The sequence below is a fragment of the Salvelinus alpinus genome, chromosome 9, assembly GCF_045679555.1.
Source record: "Salvelinus alpinus chromosome 9, SLU_Salpinus.1, whole genome shotgun sequence".
Lineage (NCBI taxonomy): Eukaryota > Metazoa > Chordata > Actinopteri > Salmoniformes > Salmonidae > Salvelinus > Salvelinus alpinus.
In genome coordinates, this window is record NC_092094.1 from 2,259,012 (window position 1) to 2,278,021 (window position 19,010).

The 19,010-nt window shown below is 44.1% G+C and overlaps 1 protein-coding gene across 1 annotated transcript in view; it reads left to right on the forward strand.

Annotated features, from left to right (window-relative positions):
* vwf (von Willebrand factor) overlaps positions 1-19,010 on the forward strand; it is a 186,683-nt gene that overhangs the window by 3,050 nt on the left and 164,623 nt on the right. Inside the window, exons 4-11 of the mRNA XM_071415668.1 lie at positions 924-1,026; positions 1,132-1,340; positions 1,887-2,008; positions 2,602-2,833; positions 8,182-8,304; positions 16,267-16,378; positions 16,479-16,525; positions 16,680-16,816. Coding sequence (XP_071271769.1) covers positions 924-1,026; positions 1,132-1,340; positions 1,887-2,008; positions 2,602-2,833; positions 8,182-8,304; positions 16,267-16,378; positions 16,479-16,525; positions 16,680-16,816 — 1,085 coding nt within the window. The remainder of the gene's footprint in view (positions 1-923; positions 1,027-1,131; positions 1,341-1,886; positions 2,009-2,601; positions 2,834-8,181; positions 8,305-16,266; positions 16,379-16,478; positions 16,526-16,679; positions 16,817-19,010) is intronic.

Genomic DNA, 19,010 nt, shown 5'->3' on the forward strand with positions numbered 1-19,010 from the left:
TTCTGTTGTGTCGGTGTGTTTGTTCTGTGGTGTCGGTGTGTGTGTTCTGTGGTGTCGGTGTGTTTGTTCTGTGGTGTCGGTGTGTTTGTTCTGTGGTGTGGGTGTGTGTGTTCTGTGGTGTCGGTGTGTTTGTTCTGTTGTGTCGGTGTGTTTGTTCTGTGGTGTCGGTGTGTGTGTTCTGTGGTGTCGGTGTGTTTGTTCTGTGGTGTCGGTGTGTTTGTTCTGTTGTGTCGGTGTGTTTGTTCTGTGGTGTCGGTGTGTTTGTTCTGTGGTGTCGGTGTGTTTGTTCTGTTGTGTCGGTGTGTTTGTTCTGTTGTGTCGGTGTGTGTGTTCTGTGGTGTCGGTGTATTTGTTCTGTGGTGTGGGTGTGTTTGTTCTGTGGTGTCGGTGTGTGTGTTCTGTGGTGTCGGTGTGTTTGTTCTGTGGTGTCGGTGTGTTTGTTCTGTGGTGTCGGTGTGTTTGTTCTGTGGTGTCGGTGTGTGTGTGTGGTGTCGGTGTGTTTGTTCTGTGGTGTCGGTGTGTTTGTTCTGTGGTGTCGGTGTGTTTGTTCTGTGGTGTCGGTGTGTGTGTTCTGTGGTGTCGGTGTGTTTTGTTCTGTGGTGTCGGTGTGTGTGTTCTGTGGTGTCGGTGTGTGTGTTCTGTGGTGTCGGTGTGTGTGTGTGTTCTGTGGTGTCGGTGTGTGTGTTCTGTGGTGTCGGTGTGTGTGTTCTGTGGTGTCGGTGTGTTCTGCGGTGTCGGTGTGTGTGTGTGTTCTGTGGTGTCGGTGTGTGTGTTCTGTGGTGTCGGTGTGTGTGTTCTGTGGTGTCGGTGTGTGTGTTCTGTGGTGTCGGTGTGTTCTGTGGTGTCGGTGTGTTCTGTGGTGTCGGTGTGTTTGTTCTGTGGTGTCGGTGTGTTCTGCGGTGTGTGTGTGTGTGTGTGTCCAGGTGATTTTGTCCGGGGGCAAAGGAGTGGGGTGACTCTGTTTGTTGGCGAGGTGTTTGAGCTGCACCTCTCTGTGGATGGTCGCCTGTCTCAGAGAGAGAAGAGGTGTGTGTCATCAACAGTAGCTAAGGTTGGCTGCCCGCACTAGACTGTCAGGTCTAAGGCATGTGTGTGTGTGTGTATTACATGTGTGTGTTGTGTGTTATGTAGGTTGTCCCTGCCCTATGCGTCTCATGGTGTGTTTGCTGGGTCTGAGCTGGGCTTTTACAAGCTATGGAGTGAAGAGTTTGGCTTCACCGTAACCATCGACAACCAAGCTAACGTTGCCCTGATGATGACCAAACACCATGGTAACCGCACCTGTGGGCTGTGTGGCAACTTTAACACTGTACCTGACGATGACTACACTGCACAGGAGGGTGAGTGTGTGTGTGTGTGTGTGTGTGTGTGTGTGTGTGTATAGGAGGGTGAGTGTGTGTAGGGTCTGTGTGTGTGTGTGTGTGTGTGTGTGTGTGTGTGTGTGTGTGTGTGTGTGTGTGTGTGTGTGTGTGTGTGTGTGTGTGTGTGTGTGTGTGTGTGTGTGTGTGTGTGTGTGTGTGTGTGTGTGTGTGTGTGTGTGTGTGTGTGTGTGTGTGTGTGTGTATAGGAGGGTGAGTGTGTGTGTGTGTGTGTGTGTGTGTGTGTGTGTGTGTGTGTATAGGAGGGTGAGTGTGTGTGTGTGTGTGTGTGTGTGTGTATAGGAGGGTGAGTGTGTGTGTGTGTTTGAGGTTTGGATTCCTGGAAGAACAGAGGGTCTGAGTCACCAAACAGGAAATAGTATGAGAGGGAGGAGGTTTGAGAGGTGATGACAGGCGATGAAGAATGTGTGTTTGTGAAGGCACCAACTACATTCCAAATGAACTGTAGCCTGCTGTATTGAGGAGAGAGCGACAGCGAGCTCTTTGTAATAACATGTTTGTCTCCAGGTTTCCTGACAGACGACAGTTATGACTTTGCCAACTCGTGGGCCCTGAAAGGTGCGGGTCAAACCTGCCGGCGCGTCACTCCTCCCAGTCAATCCTGTAACATCACCACAGAGACACCCACAGTAAGACCAATAGTACTCTCCCAAAACTGCCCCCAGGATTCACCAACCAGTGTGGTCTCAGTGTTCCTGCACTGTGCTAACGGTGGGTAGAGGTGGAATTAACATAGAGAAGAGAAGACATATTGCTGTGTTTTGTAAACGGATGTAAAATGCATCTTATTGTCCTTTCTGTTGGGCCTCATTTGCAGTATCTGCTTCAGGGCCACTTCTCCACTGGGATGAGAGATCTCTACTCCCATCTTAGACTAATCAAATGTACTCCTTCACGTCACTCGCCAACAGGCATTCTATCAACAGACAGCCTCTGATTGACATGTACTTTAGTCCGGTAGTAAGATTAATTTCAAGAAAAACCTTAGGAAATGTAGATGTGTGTGCCAGCTGTGTGTGTCAGCTGTGTGTGTCAGCTGTGTGAACCAGCTGTGTGAGCCAGCTGTGTGTGTCAGATGTGTGAACCAGCTGTGTGTGCCAGCTGTGTTTGTCAGATGTGTGAGCCCGCTGTGTGAGCCCGCTGTGTGAGCCAGCTGTGTGAGCCCGCTGTGTGAGCCCGCTGTGTGTGCCCGCTGTGTGAGCCAGCTGTGTGTGTGTTCTAGATGCTATCCAGGTGCAGTGTGCTGCGGACCTCTCCTGTCTTCCTGCGCTGTGCCAGCCTGGTCTCTCCAGAAGCCTTCCTGTCTCTGTGTGAGGAAGAGGCGTGTCACTGTGGCCAGGGGGAGGGGCTAGGGGTGGGGCTAGACTGCCACTGCCACGTCCTATTGGAGTTCGCCAGGACCTGCCATGCCCATGGCCAGGTGTTGCACGGCTGGTTGGAGGAGAGTCAATGCAGTGAGTCTCTGAGAGAAAGGAGGGAAGGGGACTGTCTGTGTATACAGTGGTCTTACGTTTTGTAAACCTAATGTTGTAAGTCTGAACACTAATATGAAGTTAACTGTAGCTGGCTTCAGACCTTTAGGACGATTCTGTATCTGGCAAAAACAATATGACAGTTGTTTTTCTGCCCTTCTTGAGACACTGTAGCAACAACATAGGCAATAACATTTCCTCAAAATATAGTCAGGTCCAGAAGTATTTGACACACAATTTGCATGATTCTCTCTCTGTACACCACCATACTAGATTTGAAATTAAACAATCAAGATGTGTTTTAACCTGTCTGGGAACCCCTCGCCAACAGCCAATGAAATTGCAGGGCGCCAAATTCAATCAACAGAAATCTCATAATTCAAATTTCTCAAGCATAAAAGTATTAGACACCATTTTAAAGATAAACTTCATGTTAATCCAACCAGAGTGTCCGATTTCAAAAAGGCTTTTCGGCGAAAGCAGAACATATCATTATGTTTAGTCAGCAACTAGTCACAGAAAGCATACAGCCATTTTCCAAGCAAAGGAGTCACAAAAAGCAGAAATAGAGATAAAATTAATCACTAACCTTTGATATTCTTCATCAGATGACACTCCCGGGACAACATGTTACACAATACATGTATGTTTTGTTCGCTAAAGTTCATATTTATATCCAAAAACCTCAGCCTTACATTTGGCTTTGCCTCCAAAACATCCCGTGAATTTGCACAGAGCCACATCAAATCACAGAAATACTCATAATAAACATTGATAAAAGATACAAGTGTTATTCACAGAATTAAAGATATACTTCTCCTTAAAACTTCTTCTTAATAGGGGGCGCTGTTTTCACTTTGGGAAAAATCGTTCCCAAATGAAACGGCCTCGTACTCTTTTCTAGATCATACAATATGCATATTATTGTTACTATTGGATAGAAAACACTCAGAAGTTTCTAAAACTGTTTGAATTATGTCTGTGAGTAAAACAGAACTCATTTTGCAGCAAACTTCCATGCAGGAAGTGAAAAATCTGAAAACGAGGCTCTGTTTCAGGGCCTGCCTATTCAACTGGCTTTCATTTATCGATATGCATGCACTTCATACGCCTTCCACTAGATGTCAACAGGCAGTGGAAGGTGGAATGGGGTGTCTAGCTTGATCTGAGGCCGAACAAGAGCTTTTGGAGTGGCAGGTCAGGAATTTTCTTTGTCTACCAAGGCGCACCGCGGAGCTCGACATTGGCTTCTGATAAGCGTTCGGTTTACACGGCGAATATCTCCGGCCGTATACACGGCTTTGATACATGTGATAATAACATCATAAAGTAGTTTTTTTCAACCGAGTTTTATCAGTTTATTCAACGTTTATTGGGACTTTTGGAATTTTCCGTTCTTTGCGCCAAGAGTTGATAGGCATGTTCGCGCCACATGGCTAGCCAAGGTTGCTAATTTGACAGAAGAAATGGACATTCTAAAACCAAACAACGATTTATTCTGGACCAAGGACTCCTTGTACAACATTCTGATGGAAGCTCAACAAAAGTAAGAAAACATTTATGATGTTATTTCGTATTTCTGTGTAAAATGTTGAGTCCTATTCTCCGCCGTTTTGGTGAGCGCTGTCTCGCAATAACGCAAGCTGTATGTTATGGTAAAGTTATTTTTAAAAATCTAACACAGCGGTTGGATTAAGAACCAGTGTATCTTTCATTTGCCATAAAACAAGTATTTTTATGTAAAGTTTATGATGAGTTCTTTGGTCAGATTAGGTGAGTGTCCAAAATATCTCCGGACATTCTGGTGAATCGTTGCTACGTATTCACAATGTATATCAGGATTTGTAGCTCTAAATATGCACATTTTCGAACAAAACATAATTGTATTGTATAACATGATGTTATAAGACTGTCATCTGATGAATTTGTTCAAGGTTAGTGATTAATTTTATATCTTTTGCTGGTTTTTGAGAAAGCTACCATTGCGGTGAATAAATGCGTTTGTGTGTTTGGCTATTGTGGTAAGCTAATATAATTCTATATTGTGTTTTCGCTGTAAAACACTTAAAAAAATCTGAAATATTGGCTGGATTCACAAGATGTTTATCTTTCATTTGCTGTATTGGACTTGTGATTTCATGAAAATTATATTATATGATTTAATGCAACCGCTGTGTTAGATTTCAAAAAAAACTTTACGGAAAAAGCAAACCATGCAATAATCTAAGTATGGCACTCAGACAACAAATCAAGCCAAACAGATATCCGCCATGTTGGAGTCAACAGAAGCCAGAAACACCATTATAAATATTCACTTACCTTTGATGATCTTCATCAGAATGCACTCCCAGGAATCCCAGTTCCACAATAAATGTTTGATTTGTTCGATAAAGTTAATCTTTATGTCCAAATACCTCCTTTTTGTTTGCGCGTTTAGCCCAGTAATCAAAATTCATGACGCCTAGGTGCAGACGAAAAGTAAAAAGGTTCCGTTACAGTCCGTAGAAACATGTCAAACGAAGTATAGAATCAATCTTTAGGATGTCTTTAACATAAATCTTCAATAATGTTCCAACCGGAGAATTCCTTTGTCTTCAGAAATGCAATGGAACGCAAGCTAACTCTCTCACGTGAACTCGCCTGGTCAGCTCATGGCACTCTGGGAGAGATCTTACTCAATCTCCTCTCATTCGCCCCCACGTAACAGTAGAAGCATCAAACAAGGTTCTAAAGACTTTTGACATCTAGTGGAAGCCTTAGGAAGTGCAATATGACCAATATCCCACTGTATATTTGATAGGCGATGAGTTGAAAACTTACAATCCTTAGATTTCCCACTTCCTGGTTGGATTTTTTCTCAGGTTTTTGCCTGCCATATGAGTTCTGTTATATTCACAGACATCATTCAAACAGTTTTAGAAACTTCAGAGTGTTTTCTATCCAAATCTACTAATGCTATGCATATATTAGCAACTGGGCCTGAGTAGCAGGCAGTTTACTCTGGGCACCTTATTCATCCAAGCTACTCAATACTGCCCCCAGCCATAAGAAGTTAAGGGTTTTGTCAAAACTATTGTATGAAACAGGATTTTTTTTTTTTTATACATAGCCCCCCAATTTTAGGGGCTCCAAAAAAATTGGACAAACTAACATAATCATAAAATAAATTGTGAGTTTTAATCATTTGCAGTCAATGACTGCCTGAAGTGGCGGCAGGGTAGCCTGGTGGTTAGAGTGTTGGACTAGTAACTGAAAGGCTGCTAGGTTGAATCCCGAGCTGACAAGGTAAACATCTGTTGTTCTGCCCCTGAACAAAGCACTGTTCCTAGGCCGTCATTGAAAATAAGAATTTGTTCTTAACTGACTTGCCTAGTAAAATTAAGGTAAAAAAGATGAAAAATTAAGAAAACTTTATCTTTTAAGTCTGCAACCAATAAACATCACCAGCTGCTGTGTTTCTTCCCTCGTGATGCTCTGCCAGGCCTTTACCGCAGCTGTCTTCACTTCCTGTTGTTCTAGGGGCGTTTTGCCTTCAGTTTTGCCTTCAGCAAGTGAAATGCATGCTCAATTGGATTTAGGTCAGGTGATTGACTTGGCCATTGCAGAACATTCTACCTCTTTGCCTTAAAAAAGTATTGGGTTGCTTTCGCTGTATGCTTCAGGTCATTGTCCATCTGCACTGTGAAGCGCCGTCCAATGAGCTTTGAAGCATTTGGCTGAATCTGAACAGATAATAATATTACACCCTAAACACTTCAGAATTCATCCTGCTGCTTTTGTCAGCAGTCACATCATCAATAAATACAAGGGAACCAGTTCCGTTGGCAGCCTTACATGCCCCCGCTTTAACACTTCCTCCACTATGCTTCACAGGTGAGGTGGTATGCTTCGGATCATGAGCATTTCCTTGCCTTCTCCATACTCATCTCTTCCCATCAATCTTCCCATCGTACAAGTTGACCTTTGTCTCATCTGTCCATAGGATGTTGTTCCAGAACTGTACAGGCTATTTTAGATGGTTTTTTGCAAATTCTAATCTGGTCTTCCTGTTTTTGAGGCTTATCAATAGTTTACAGTCTTGTGGTAAACCGTCTGTATTTACTCTGGTGAAGTCTTCTCTTGATTGTTGACTTTGACACAGATACGCCTACCTCCTGGAGGATGTTCTTGATCTGGCCAACTTTTGTGAAGGGTTTTTCTTCACCAGGGAAATAACTCTTCTGTCATTCACCACAGTTGTTTTCCGTGGTCTTCCGGGCCTTTTGGTGTTCCTGAGCTCAGCAGTGGGTTTTTTCTTTTTAAGAATGTACCAAATAGTTGATTTGGCCACACCTAATGTTTTAGGCATCATTCTGATGGGTTGGTTTGGATTGTTCAGCCTAATGATGGCTTGCTTGACTGGCAGTGACAGCTCTTTGACTTCATATTGAGGGTTAACAGCAACAGATTCCAAATGCCACACTTGAAATCAACTCTAGACCTTTTATCTGCTTACTTGTAAATGAACTAATGAGGGAATAACACACACCTGTCCACGGAACAGCTGAGGAGACAATTGTCCAATTACTTTTGGTCCTTTAAAAAGGGTGGATAACATATAAAAAGTGCTGTAATTCCTGTTCACTCGATTTGGATGTAAATACCTTCAAATTAAATTTGAAAGTCTGCTTTTTCAGCTCATATTCATTATTTAATTTCAACTCCAATATGCTGTGGTAGTCAGCTAAAATAATAAAAAGTTGGTCAATGTCCAAATATTCATGGACCTGAGTGTAAATCAAAATTAATCTAAGATAAATCAATAAATATGTAATTCATTTTGACATTATTGCAGAGAAGTTCTTAGCCGTGCAAATATCAATCTAGCTAAGATGTTTGGGGCACTACTTCTCAAGGGTTAGGGTTAGGGTTAGGGTTAGGGTTAGGGTTAGGGCCAGGGTTAGGGTTAGGGCCAGGGTTAGGGTTAGGGTTAGGGTTAGGGTTAGGGTTAGGGTTAGGGTAAGGGTTAGGGCCAGGGTTAGGGTTAGGGTTAGGGTTAGGGTTAGGGTAAGGGTTAGGGCCAGGGTTAGGGTTAGGGTTAGGGTTAGGGTTAGGGCCAGGGTTAGGGTTAGGGTTAGGGTAAGGGTTAGGGCCAGGGTTAGGGTTAGGGTTAGGGTTAGGGTTAGGGCCAGGGTTAGGTAAATAATGTGGAACTGGAGAAAATAACAAATGTGTGTGTGTGTGTGTGTGTGTGTGTGTGTGTGTGTGTGTGTGTGTGTGTGTGTGTGTGTGTGTGTGTGTGTGTGTGTGTGTGTGTGTGTGTGTGTGTGTGTGTGTGTGTGTGTGTATAGCCCCCAGGTGTCCAATAGGGATGCATTACAGTGAGTGTTCTAGGTCTTGCTCCACCACCTGTCAGAGTCTCAACATCCAGGAGGTCTGTAAGGAGGAATGTGTGGACGGCTGCAGCTGCCCAGGTAAGAACAGGACACTATACATTATGCAATGTTAGTGTGTACTCTAACTGTGTGTGTGTGTGTGTCAGTGGTTTAGGTGTAAACTCTCTATCTCTCTGTGTCGGTGGGTAAGGTATTAACTATCTCTCTCTCTCTCTCTCTCTCTCTCTCAATTCAATTCAATTCAATTCAATTGACTTTATTGACATGGCAAGTTCATTATTACTTACATTGTCAAAGTATACATATCGAAAAATAAAAATCTAATATATATATGTATATATATACAAAATATATATATATTTATATATAAATAAATGGTGGAACCAACAGCAATAATAATAGTAGTAGTGGACATGGGATTACCATTAATAACAGCTACAACAACAATATTAATCAGAACAACAATACATTAAAGCAACAGTAGTAGACCAGTGTCAACATGACTTGAGAAGACATATGACCTGGTATGAAAGACAAAATAAAACTAAGCTAAATGGGAAATATTATCAACATTACTTTGCATTTTTCACTGGCTGTCCCTCAGGTTGTGGCAGGAGGACACATATTTGGCTGCCAAAACTGCACATTTTGGCTTTTCACCCAATAAATATTTGATTTTTTCTTCATCTTTTATAGTTTCAAATTCTTTGTATTGAGTTATAATTTTGGGAAAGAAATATGCTCTTAGGTCTGAGTATTTTTCACAGTGTAGTAGGAAATGCACCTCTGTCTCTACCTCTCCCCTGGAGCAGAGTGAGCACAGCCTGTCCTCTCTGGGCAGCCAGGTTTGTCTGTGACGACCGGTCTCTATAGCCAGACTGTGCTCACTGAGTCTGTACCTAGTCAATGTTTTCCTCAGTTTTCTATCAGTCACAGTGGTCAGATAGTCTGCCACCATGTACTGTCTGTTTAGAGACAAATAGCATTGAAGTTTACTTTGATTTTTTGTGGTGTCTTTCCAATAGGTTATATATTTTTCTTTTTGTTTTGTGATGATTTGGTTGGGCCAGATTTTCTGAGGGCTGTCCCGAGGCTCTATGGGGTTGGTTTGGGTTGGTGAACTGAGCCTCAGAACCAGCTGGCTGAGGGGACTCTTCTCTGGTTTCATCTCTTGACATTGTAGAGCTGTGTGATGGAATGTTTTGGGGTCACTTGTTTTTAGATGGTTGTAAAATTTGATGGCTCTTTTTTCTATTCGAATGAGGAGGGGGTATTGGCCCAATTCTGCCCTACATGCGTTATTTGGAGTTTTTCTTTGTACTTGCAAAACAGTCTTGCAAAACTCTGCATGCAATATTTCAATTGGATGTTTGTCCCATTTGGTAAATTCATTATTAGAGAGTGGACCCCATACTTCACTACCATATAGAGCAATTGGTTCTATAACTGATTGAAAAATTTTGAGCCAGATTCTAATTGGAATTTCAATTTTGATGTTCCTTTTAATGGCATAGAATGCTCTTCTTGCTTTGTCTCTCAGCTCATTCACAGCCATGTGAAAGCTACCTGTGTTGCTGATATTTAGTCCTAGATATGTGTAGTTTTTGGTGTGTTCTAATAGAACTGTGTCCAAATAGAATTTATATTTGTCATCCTTATTTCCCGACCTTTTTTGGAATATCATTATATTTGTTTTTTTTAGGTTAACGGTCAGAGCCCAGGTCTGACAGAACCTGTGAAGACGATCTAGGTGCTGCTGTAACCCCTCTTTAGTGGGAGACAGCAGCACCAGGTCATCTGCGTACAGCAGACACTTGATTTCAGTGTTGTGTAGGGTGATACCAGGTGCTGCCGATTCTTCTAATATTTTTGCCAATTCATTAATGTAGATGTTAAATAATGTTGGACTTATTGGGCAGCCCTGTTTCACTCCACGCCCCTGAGAGAAGAAGTCTGTTTGCTTGTTGCCAATTTTAACCGCACATTTGTTTTTAGTGTACATTGATTTAATAAAATCATATGTTTTCCCTCCAATACCACTTTCTATTAGTTTATAAAAAAGACCTTCGTGCCAAATTGAATCAAATGCTTTCTTGAAATCTACAAAACACGAGTAGATTTTGCCTTTGTTTTGGTTAACTTGTTTATCAATTAGAGTGTGGAGGGTGTAAATGTGGTCTGTTGTACGATAATTTTTTAGAAATCCAATCTGGCTTCTGCTCAGGACGTTGTGTTCGTCAAGGAAATGATGTAGTCTGCTATTTATAATACTGCAGAGAATTTTCCCCAAGTTGCTGTTAACGCAAATTCCTCTGTAATTATTTGGGTCAAATTTGTCTCCATTTTTATAGATTGGTGTGATCAATCTCTCTCTGTGTCAGTGGGTAAGGCGTTAACTCGTCTTTCTGTGTCAGTGGGTGAGGTGTTAACTCTCTCTCTCTCTCTGTGTCAGTGGGTAAGGTGTTAACTCTCTCTTTCTGTGTCAGTGGGTGAGGTGTTAACTCTCTCTCTCTGTGTCAGTGAGTAAGGTGTTAACTCTCTCTCTCTCTCTGTGTCAGTGGGTAAGGTGTTAACTCTCTCTTTCTGTGTCAGTGGGTGAGGTGTTAACTCTCTCTCTGTGTCAGTGGGTAAGGTGTTAACTCTCTCTCTCTCTCTGTGTCAGTGGGTAAGGTGTTAACTCTCTCTTTCTGTGTCAGTGGGTAAGGTGTTAACTCTCTCTTTCTGTGTCAGTGGGTAAGGTGTTAACTCTCTCTTTCTGTGTCAGTTGGTGAGGTGGTAACTCTCTCTTTCTGTGTCAGTGGGTAAGGTGTTAACTCTCTCTTTCTGTGTCAGTGGGTGAGGTGTTAACTCTCTCTCTCTCTGTGTCAGTGGATGAGGTGTTAACTCTCTCTTTCTGTGTCAGTGGGTAAGGTGTTAACTCTCTCTTTCTGTGTCAGTGGGTAAGGTGTTAACTCTCTCTCTGTGTCAGTGGATGAGGTGTTAACTCTCTCTTTCAGTGTCAGTGGGTAAGGTGTTAACTCTCTCTCTGTGTCAGTGGGTAAGGTGTTAACTCTCTCTTTCTGTGTCAGTGGGTGAGGTGTTAATTATCTCGTCTGGGTGGCTCTGAAGCTGGGCTGAGGTGGTCTATACTGCTCTGGCTCTGCTGGGCATTGAGGTCAGTGGTGCTGAGGTCGTGGCTGGGAACTCCAGGGTGCTGCTCTCGGGATGTTGTCTCAGTGGGCTCGGCAGGGTGTTAGACTGCTCTGCTGCTCCTGGGTGGAGAGGTCAGGCTGCGGTTTAAAGCGATGTCCTTGAGAGTCTTGGCAAGGATGGGGACTCTCTCCCTGTGTCAGGTGAACATGGTCATGAGGTAGTCTAGACTCTCGGGTGGGACGGTGGGCCTGGTGTACAGTGGGTCGCAGGGCATAGTCCTGGGATAGGCTGGCGTCTACTCTTTGGATTGTGGCAGGGTGGAAGTCCCTCCTCTGTAGAAGGGTTGACACTCTGACTCTCTGTGTCAGTGGGTAAGGTTGTTAAGGCCTTCTCTCTCTCTGTGTCAGTGGGTGAGGTGTTAACTCTCTCCTGCTGAGCATGCAGGTCGTTGCTTACGGTGTGTATGATTACGTGGCTTGGCGACCCGAGATGGCTCTCATCAAGCAGCTCCAGTGGCGCTCTGCGGTGTTGGGCACCACACCTCTCTCGTTTTGTGTCTAGTGGGTGAGGTGTTCAACTCCTGAACATACTTCCCATTTGAGTCCAGTGGCAGTGACGGTGTCAGCCAGTGTCTCTTCTGGACTGGGGGGTGCAGAGGGGGGGCTGGTGGGTGTTGGAGCTCTCGTCTGGCTCGTCTGTGTCAGTGCGGTAACGGTCGCTCTAACTCTCTCTCTCGCTCGCTCGGTCGCGGTCGAGCGCTGTCTAACTCTCTCTCTCTCTCTCTGTGTCAGTGGGTGAGGTGTTAACTCTCTCTCTCTCTGTGTCAGTGGGTGAGGTGTTAACTCTCTCTCTGTGTGTCAGTGGGTAAGGTGTTAACTCTCTCTCTGTGTCAGTGGGTGAGGTGTTAACTCTCTCTCTCTCTCTGTGTCAGTGAGTAAGGTGTTAACTCTCTCTCTCTCTGTGTCAGTGGGTAAGGTGTTAACACGCTCTCTCTCTCTGTGTCAGTGAGTGAGGTGTTAACTCTCTCTCTGTGTCAGTGGACGAGGTGTTACCTCTCTATCTGTGTCAGTGGGTGAGGTGTTAACTCTCTCTCTCTCTCTATGTCAGTGGGTGAGGTGTTAACACTCTCTCCCTCTCTGTGTCAGTGAGTGAGGTGTTAACTCTCTCTCTGTGTCAGTGGACGAGGTGTTAACTCTCTCTTTCTGTGTCAGTGGGTGAGGTGTTAACTCTCTCTCTCTATCTGTGTCAGTGGGTAAGGTGTTAACTCTCTCTCTCTCTCTGTGTCAGTGGGTAAGGTGTTAACTCTCTCTTTCTGTGTCAGTGGGTGAGGTGTTAACTCTCTCTCTCTCTCTGTGTCAGTGGGTAAGGTGTTAACTCTCTCTTTCTGTGTCAGTGGGTGAGGTGTTAACTCTCTCTCTCTGTGTCAGTGAGTAAGGTGTTAACTCTCTCTCTCTCTGTGTCAGTGGGTAAGGTGTTAACTCTCTCTTTCTGTGTCAGTGGGTGAGGTGTTAACTCTCTCTCTGTGTCAGTGGGTAAGGTGTTAACTCTCTCTCTCTCTCTGTGTCAGTGGGTAAGGTGTTAACTCTCTCTTTCTGTGTCAGTGGGTAAGGTGTTAACTCTCTCTTTCTGTGTCAGTGGGTAAGGTGTTAACTCTCTCTTTCTGTGTCAGTTGGTGAGGTGGTAACTCTCTCTTTCTGTGTCAGTGGGTAAGGTGTTAACTCTCTCTTTCTGTGTCAGTGGGTGAGGTGTTAACTCTCTCTCTCTCTGTGTCAGTGGATGAGGTGTTAACTCTCTCTTTCTGTGTCAGTGGGTAAGGTGTTAACTCTCTCTTTCTGTGTCAGTGGGTAAGGTGTTAACTCTCTCTCTGTGTCAGTGGATGAGGTGTTAACTCTCTCTTTCAGTGTCAGTGGGTAAGGTGTTAACTCTCTCTCTGTGTCAGTGGGTAAGGTGTTAACTCTCTCTTTCTGTGTCAGTGGGTGAGGTGTTAATTATCTCTCTGTGTCAGTGGGTGAGGTGTTAACTCTCTCTCTCTTTGTCAGTGGGTGAGGTGTTAACTCTCTCTCTCTGTGTCAGTGGGTGAGGTGTTAACTCTCTCTCTCTGTGTCAGTGGGTAAGGTGTTAATTCTCTCTCTCTCTGTGTCAGTGGGTGAGGTGTTAACTCTCTCTCTGTGTCAGTGGGTAAGGTGTTAACTCTCTCTCTCTGTGTCAGTGGGTGAGGTGTTAACTCTCTCTCTCTGTGTCAGTGGGTAAGGTGTTAATTCTCTCTCTCTCTGTGTCAGTGGGTGAGGTGTTAACTCTCTCTCTGTGTCAGTGGGTAAGGTGTTAACTCTCTCTCTCTCTGTGTCAGTGGGTGAGGTGTTAACTCTCTCTCTCTGTGTCAGTGGGTGAGGTGTTAACTCTCTCTCTCTCTGTGTCAGTGGGTGAGGTGTTAACTCTCTCTCTCTGTGTCAGTGGGTGAGGTGTTAACTCTCTCTCTCTCTCTGTGTCAGTGGGTAAGGTGTTAACTCTCTCTCTGTGTCGGTGGGTGAGGTGTTAACTCTCTCTCTCTTTCTGTGTCAGTGGGTAAGGTGTTAACTCTCTCTTTGTGTCAGTGGGTAAGGTGTTAACTCTCTCTCTCTGTGTCAGTTGGTGAGGTGTTAACTCTCTCTCTGTGTCAGTGGGTGAGGTGTTAACTCTCTCTCTCTCTCTGTGTCAGTGGGTAAGGTGTTAACTCTCTCTTTGTGTCAGTGGGTAAGGTGTTAACTCTCTCTCTCTGTGTCAGTTGGTGAGGTGTTAACTCTCTCTCTCTCTCTGTGTCAGTGGGTGAGGTGTTAACTCTCTCTCTCTCTCTGTGTCAGTGGGTGAGGTGTTAACTCTCTCTCTCTCTCTGTGTCAGTGGGTGAGGTGTTAACTCTCTCTCTCTTTCTGTGTCAGTGGGTAAGGTGTTAACTCTCTCTTTGTGTCAGTGGGTGAGGTGTTAACTCTCTCTCTCTCTGTGTCAGTGGGTGAGGTGTTAACTCTCTCTCTCTCTCTGTGTCAGTGGGTAAGGTGTTAACTCTCTCTCTCTCTCTGTGTCAGTGGGTGAGGTGTTAACTCTCTCTTTCTGTGTCAGTGGGTGAGGTGTTAACTCTCTCTCTGTGTCAGTGGGTAAGGTGTTAACTGTCTCTCTCTCTGTGTCAGTGGGTAAGGTGTTAACTCTCTCTTTCTGTGTCAGTTGGTGAGGTGGTAACTCTCTCTTTCTGTGTCAGTGGGTAAGGTGTTAACTCTCTCTTTCTGTGTCAGTGGGTGAGGTGTTAACTCTCTCTCTCTGTGTCAGTGGATGAGGTGTTAACTCTCTCTTTCTGTGTCAGTGGGTGAGGTGTTAACTCTCTCTTTCTGTGTCAGTGGGTAAGGTGTTAACTCTCTCTTTCTGTGTCAGTTGGTGAGGTGTTAACTCTCTCTCTGTGTCAGTGGGTAAGGTGTTAACTCTCTCTTTCTGTGTCAGTGGGTAAGGTGTTAACTCTCTCTCTGTGTCAGTGGGTAAGGTGTTAACTCTCTCTCTCTGTGTCAGTGGGTGAGGTGTTAACTCTCTCTCTCTCTGTGTCAGTGGGTGAGGTGTTAACTCTCTCTCTCTGTGTCAGTGGGTGAGGTGTTAACTCTCTCTCTCTGTGTCAGTGGGTAAGGTGTTAATTCTCTCTCTCTCTGTGTCAGTGGAGGTGTTAACTCTCTCTCTGTGTCAGTGGGTAAGGTGTTAACTCTCTCTCTCTGTGTCAGTGGGTAAGGTGTTAATTCTCTCTCTCTCTGTGTCAGTGGGTAAGGTGTTAACTCTCTCTCTCTCTGTGTCAGTGGGTGAGGTGTTAACTCTCTCTCTCTGTGTCAGTGGGTGAGGTGTTAACTCTCTCTCTCTCTCTGTGTCAGTGGGTAAGGTGTTAACTCTCTCTCTGTGTCGGTGGGTGAGGTGTTAACTCTCTCTCTCTTTCTGTGTCAGTGGGTAAGGTGTTAACTCTCTCTCTCTGTGTCAGTGGGTGAGGTGTTAACTCTCTCTCTCTCTCTGTGTCAGTGGGTAAGGTGTTAACTCTCTCTCTGTGTCGGTGGGTGAGGTGTTAACTCTCTCTCTCTTTCTGTGTCAGTGGGTGAGGTGTTAACTCTCTCTTTGTGTCAGTGGGTAAGGTGTTAACTCTCTCTCTCTGTGTCAGTTGGTGAGGTGTTAACTCTCTCTCTGTGTCAGTGGGTAAGGTGTTAACTCTCTCTCTCTCTGTGTCAGTGGGTGAGGTGTTAACTCTCTCTCTCTGTGTCAGTGGGTGAGGTGTTAACTCTCTCTCTCTCTCTGTGTCAGTGGGTAAGGTGTTAACTCTCTCTCTCTCTCTGTGTCAGTGGGTAAGGTGTTAATTCTCTCTCTCTCTGTGTCAGTGGGTGAGGTGTTAACTCTCTCTCTGTGTCAGTGGGTAAGGTGTTAACTCTCTCTCTCTGTGTCAGTGGGTGAGGTGTTAACTCTCTCTCTGTGTCAGTGGGTGAGGTGTTAACTCTCTCTCTCTCTGTGTCAGTGGGTAAGGTGTTAACTCTCTCTTTCTGTGTCAGTGGGTAAGGTGTTAACTCTCTCTCTGTGTCGGTGGGTGAGGTGTTAACTCTCTCTCTCTCTCTGTGTCAGTGGGTAAGGTGTTAACTCTCTCTTTCTGTGTCAGTGGGTAAGGTGTTAACTCTCTCTCTGTGTCAGTGGGTAAGGTGTTAACTCTCTCTCTCTGTGTCAGTGGGTAAGGTGTTAACTCTCTCTCTGTGTCAGTGGGTGAGGTGTTAACTCTCTCTCTGTGTCAGTGGGTGAGGTGTTAACTCTCTCTCTCTGTGTGTCAGTGGGTGAGGTGTTAACTCTCTCTCTGTGTCAGTGGGTGAGGTGTTAACCCTCTCTCTCTGTGTGTCAGTGGGTAAGGTGTTAACCCTCTCTCTCTGTGTCAGTGGGTAAGGTGCTGGATGGTGGTCTCTGTGTGGAGGTGTCTCACTGTTCCTGTCTTCACATGGGTCAACACTTTCCTCCTGGCTCCAGCATCTCACAAGACTGCAACACCTGGTACACAAACACACAGAGTTGTGATGCTGTCAGGACAGTGGGGTCTTCCTCTAAGTGATGGTATCGTTAATGCTGTTTCTCTCCTCTCTTCTTTCTCCAGCATCTGTCGACACGGCTCCTGGGAGTGTACCAACCAAGGCTGTCCTGGTGAGACACACACATACACGCTCACACACACACACACTCACTCACTCACACAAACACACCCTCACTCACACAAAGAGACCCTCACTCACACAAACAGACCCTCACTCACACAAACAGACCCTCACTCAGTGCTGTGTTGTGTGTCCTTTTGCAGGGGAGTGCTTAGTGACAGGCCAGTCTCACTTCAAGACGTTTGACAACAAGTTCTTTACCTTCTCTGGCCACTGTCAGTACCTGCTGGCTAGAGACTGCACTGACAACCACTTCTCTGTCATCATAGAAACTGTTCAGGTAACACACTTCCATCCCATATAAACATCCTGCATACTTCCTGCTGCAAGTCACCTACTGTTTTTAAATGGGCTTCAAGCTTATATCATTACATTTATGAAAATGGGGTCATTTAAAATTCTGTACCCGTCAAAAGTTTGGACACAGCTACTCATTCCAGGATATTTCTTTCTAGACATCAAAACTATGAAATAACACATTTGGAATCATGTAGTAACCAAAAAACTGTTAAACAAATCCAAATATATTTTAGATTTTAGATTCTTCAAAGTAGCCACCCTTTGCCTTGATGATAGCTTTGCACACTCTTTGCATTCTCTCAACCAGCTTCACCTGGAATGCATTTCCAACAGTCCTGAAAGAGTTCCCACTTATGCTGAGCACTTGTTGGCTGCTTTTCCTTCACTCTGCGGTCCAAATCATTCCAAACCATCTCAACTGGGTTGAGGTCAGGTGATTGTGGAGGCCAGGTCATCAGATGCAGCACTCCATCACTCTACTTCTTATTCAAATAGCCCTTACACAGCCTGGAGGTGTGTTGGGTCATTGTCCTGTTGAAAAACAAATGATAGTCCCACTAAGTGCAAAAAAGATGGGATGGCGTATCGCTGCAGAATGCTGTGGTAGCCATGCTGGTTAAGTGTGTCTTGAATTCTAAATAAATCACGGACAGTGTCACCAGCAAAAAGCACCCCCACACCATCACACCTCCTCCATGCTTCACGGTGGGAATCACACATGCAGAGATCATCCGGACAGATTTCCACCGGTCTAATGTCCATTGCTCGTGTTTGTTGGCCCAAGCAAGTCTCTTCATCTTATTGGTGTCTTTTAGTTGTGTTTTTTTTTGCAGTATTTCGACCATGACGCCTTATTCCTCTGAACAGTTGATGTTGAGATGTGTCTGTTACTTGAACTTTGTGAAGCATTTATTTGGGCTGCAATTTCCTAGGCTGATAACTCTAATGAACTTATCCTCTGCAGCAGATGTAACTCTGGGTCTTCCTTTCCTGTGGCGGTCCTCATGAGAACCAGTTTCATCATAGCGCTTGATGGTTTTTGCAACTATATTTGAATAAACTTTAAAGGTTCTTGACATTCTCTGGATTGACTGACCTTCATGTTATAAATCAATGATGGTCTGTCATTTCTCTTTGCTTATTTGAGATGTTATTGCCATAATATGGACTTGGTCTTTTACTAAATAGGGTTATCTTCTGTATACCAACACTACCTGTACCCCTACCTCACAACACAACTGAATGGCACACCTATTAATTGATATGCATTCCAGGTGACAAACTCATGAAACTGGTTGAGAGAATGCCAAGAGTGTGAAAGATGTCATAAAGGCAAAGGGTGGCTTTAATGAAACTCAAATATAAAATATATTTCGATTTTTTTAACACTTTTTTGGTTACTACATGATTCCTCAACTATAACTCAACTATGTCCTCCATTATGGATCTTATTCTCTATTATAACTCTACTATGTCCTCCATTATGGATCTTATTCTCTATTATAACTCTACTATGTCCTCCATTATGGATCTTATTCTCTATTATAACTCAACTATGTCCTCCATTATGGATCTTATTCTCTATTATAACTCAACTATGTCCTCCATTATGGATCTTATTCTCTATTATAACTCTACTATGTCCTCCATTATGGATCTTATTCTCTATTATAACTCAACTATGTCCTCCATTATGGATCTTATTCTCTATTATAACTCAACTATGTCCTCCATTATGGATCTTATTCTCTATTATAACTCTACTATGTCCTCCATTATGGATCTTATTCTCTATTATAACTCAACTAAGTCCTCCATTATGGATCTTATTCTCTATTATAACTCAACTATGTCCTCCATTATGGATCTTATTCTCTATTATAACTCAACTATGTCCTCCATTATGGATCTTATTCTCTATTATAACTCAACTATGTCCTCCATTATGGATCTTATTCTCTATTATAACTCAACTATGTCCTCCATTACGTTTCATGTTCTTTCAGTCCAACATTGTGGCACTCTTTTTTCAGTGTGCTGTATCACACTGCTGGCCATCGTTGCCATGTGTACTTCCGTGTCCCAGTCCTCCATTGTGTTTCAGTGTGTCCCAGTCCTCCATTGTGGTTCAGTGTGTCCCAGTCCTCCATTGTGGTTCAGTGTGTCCCAGTCCT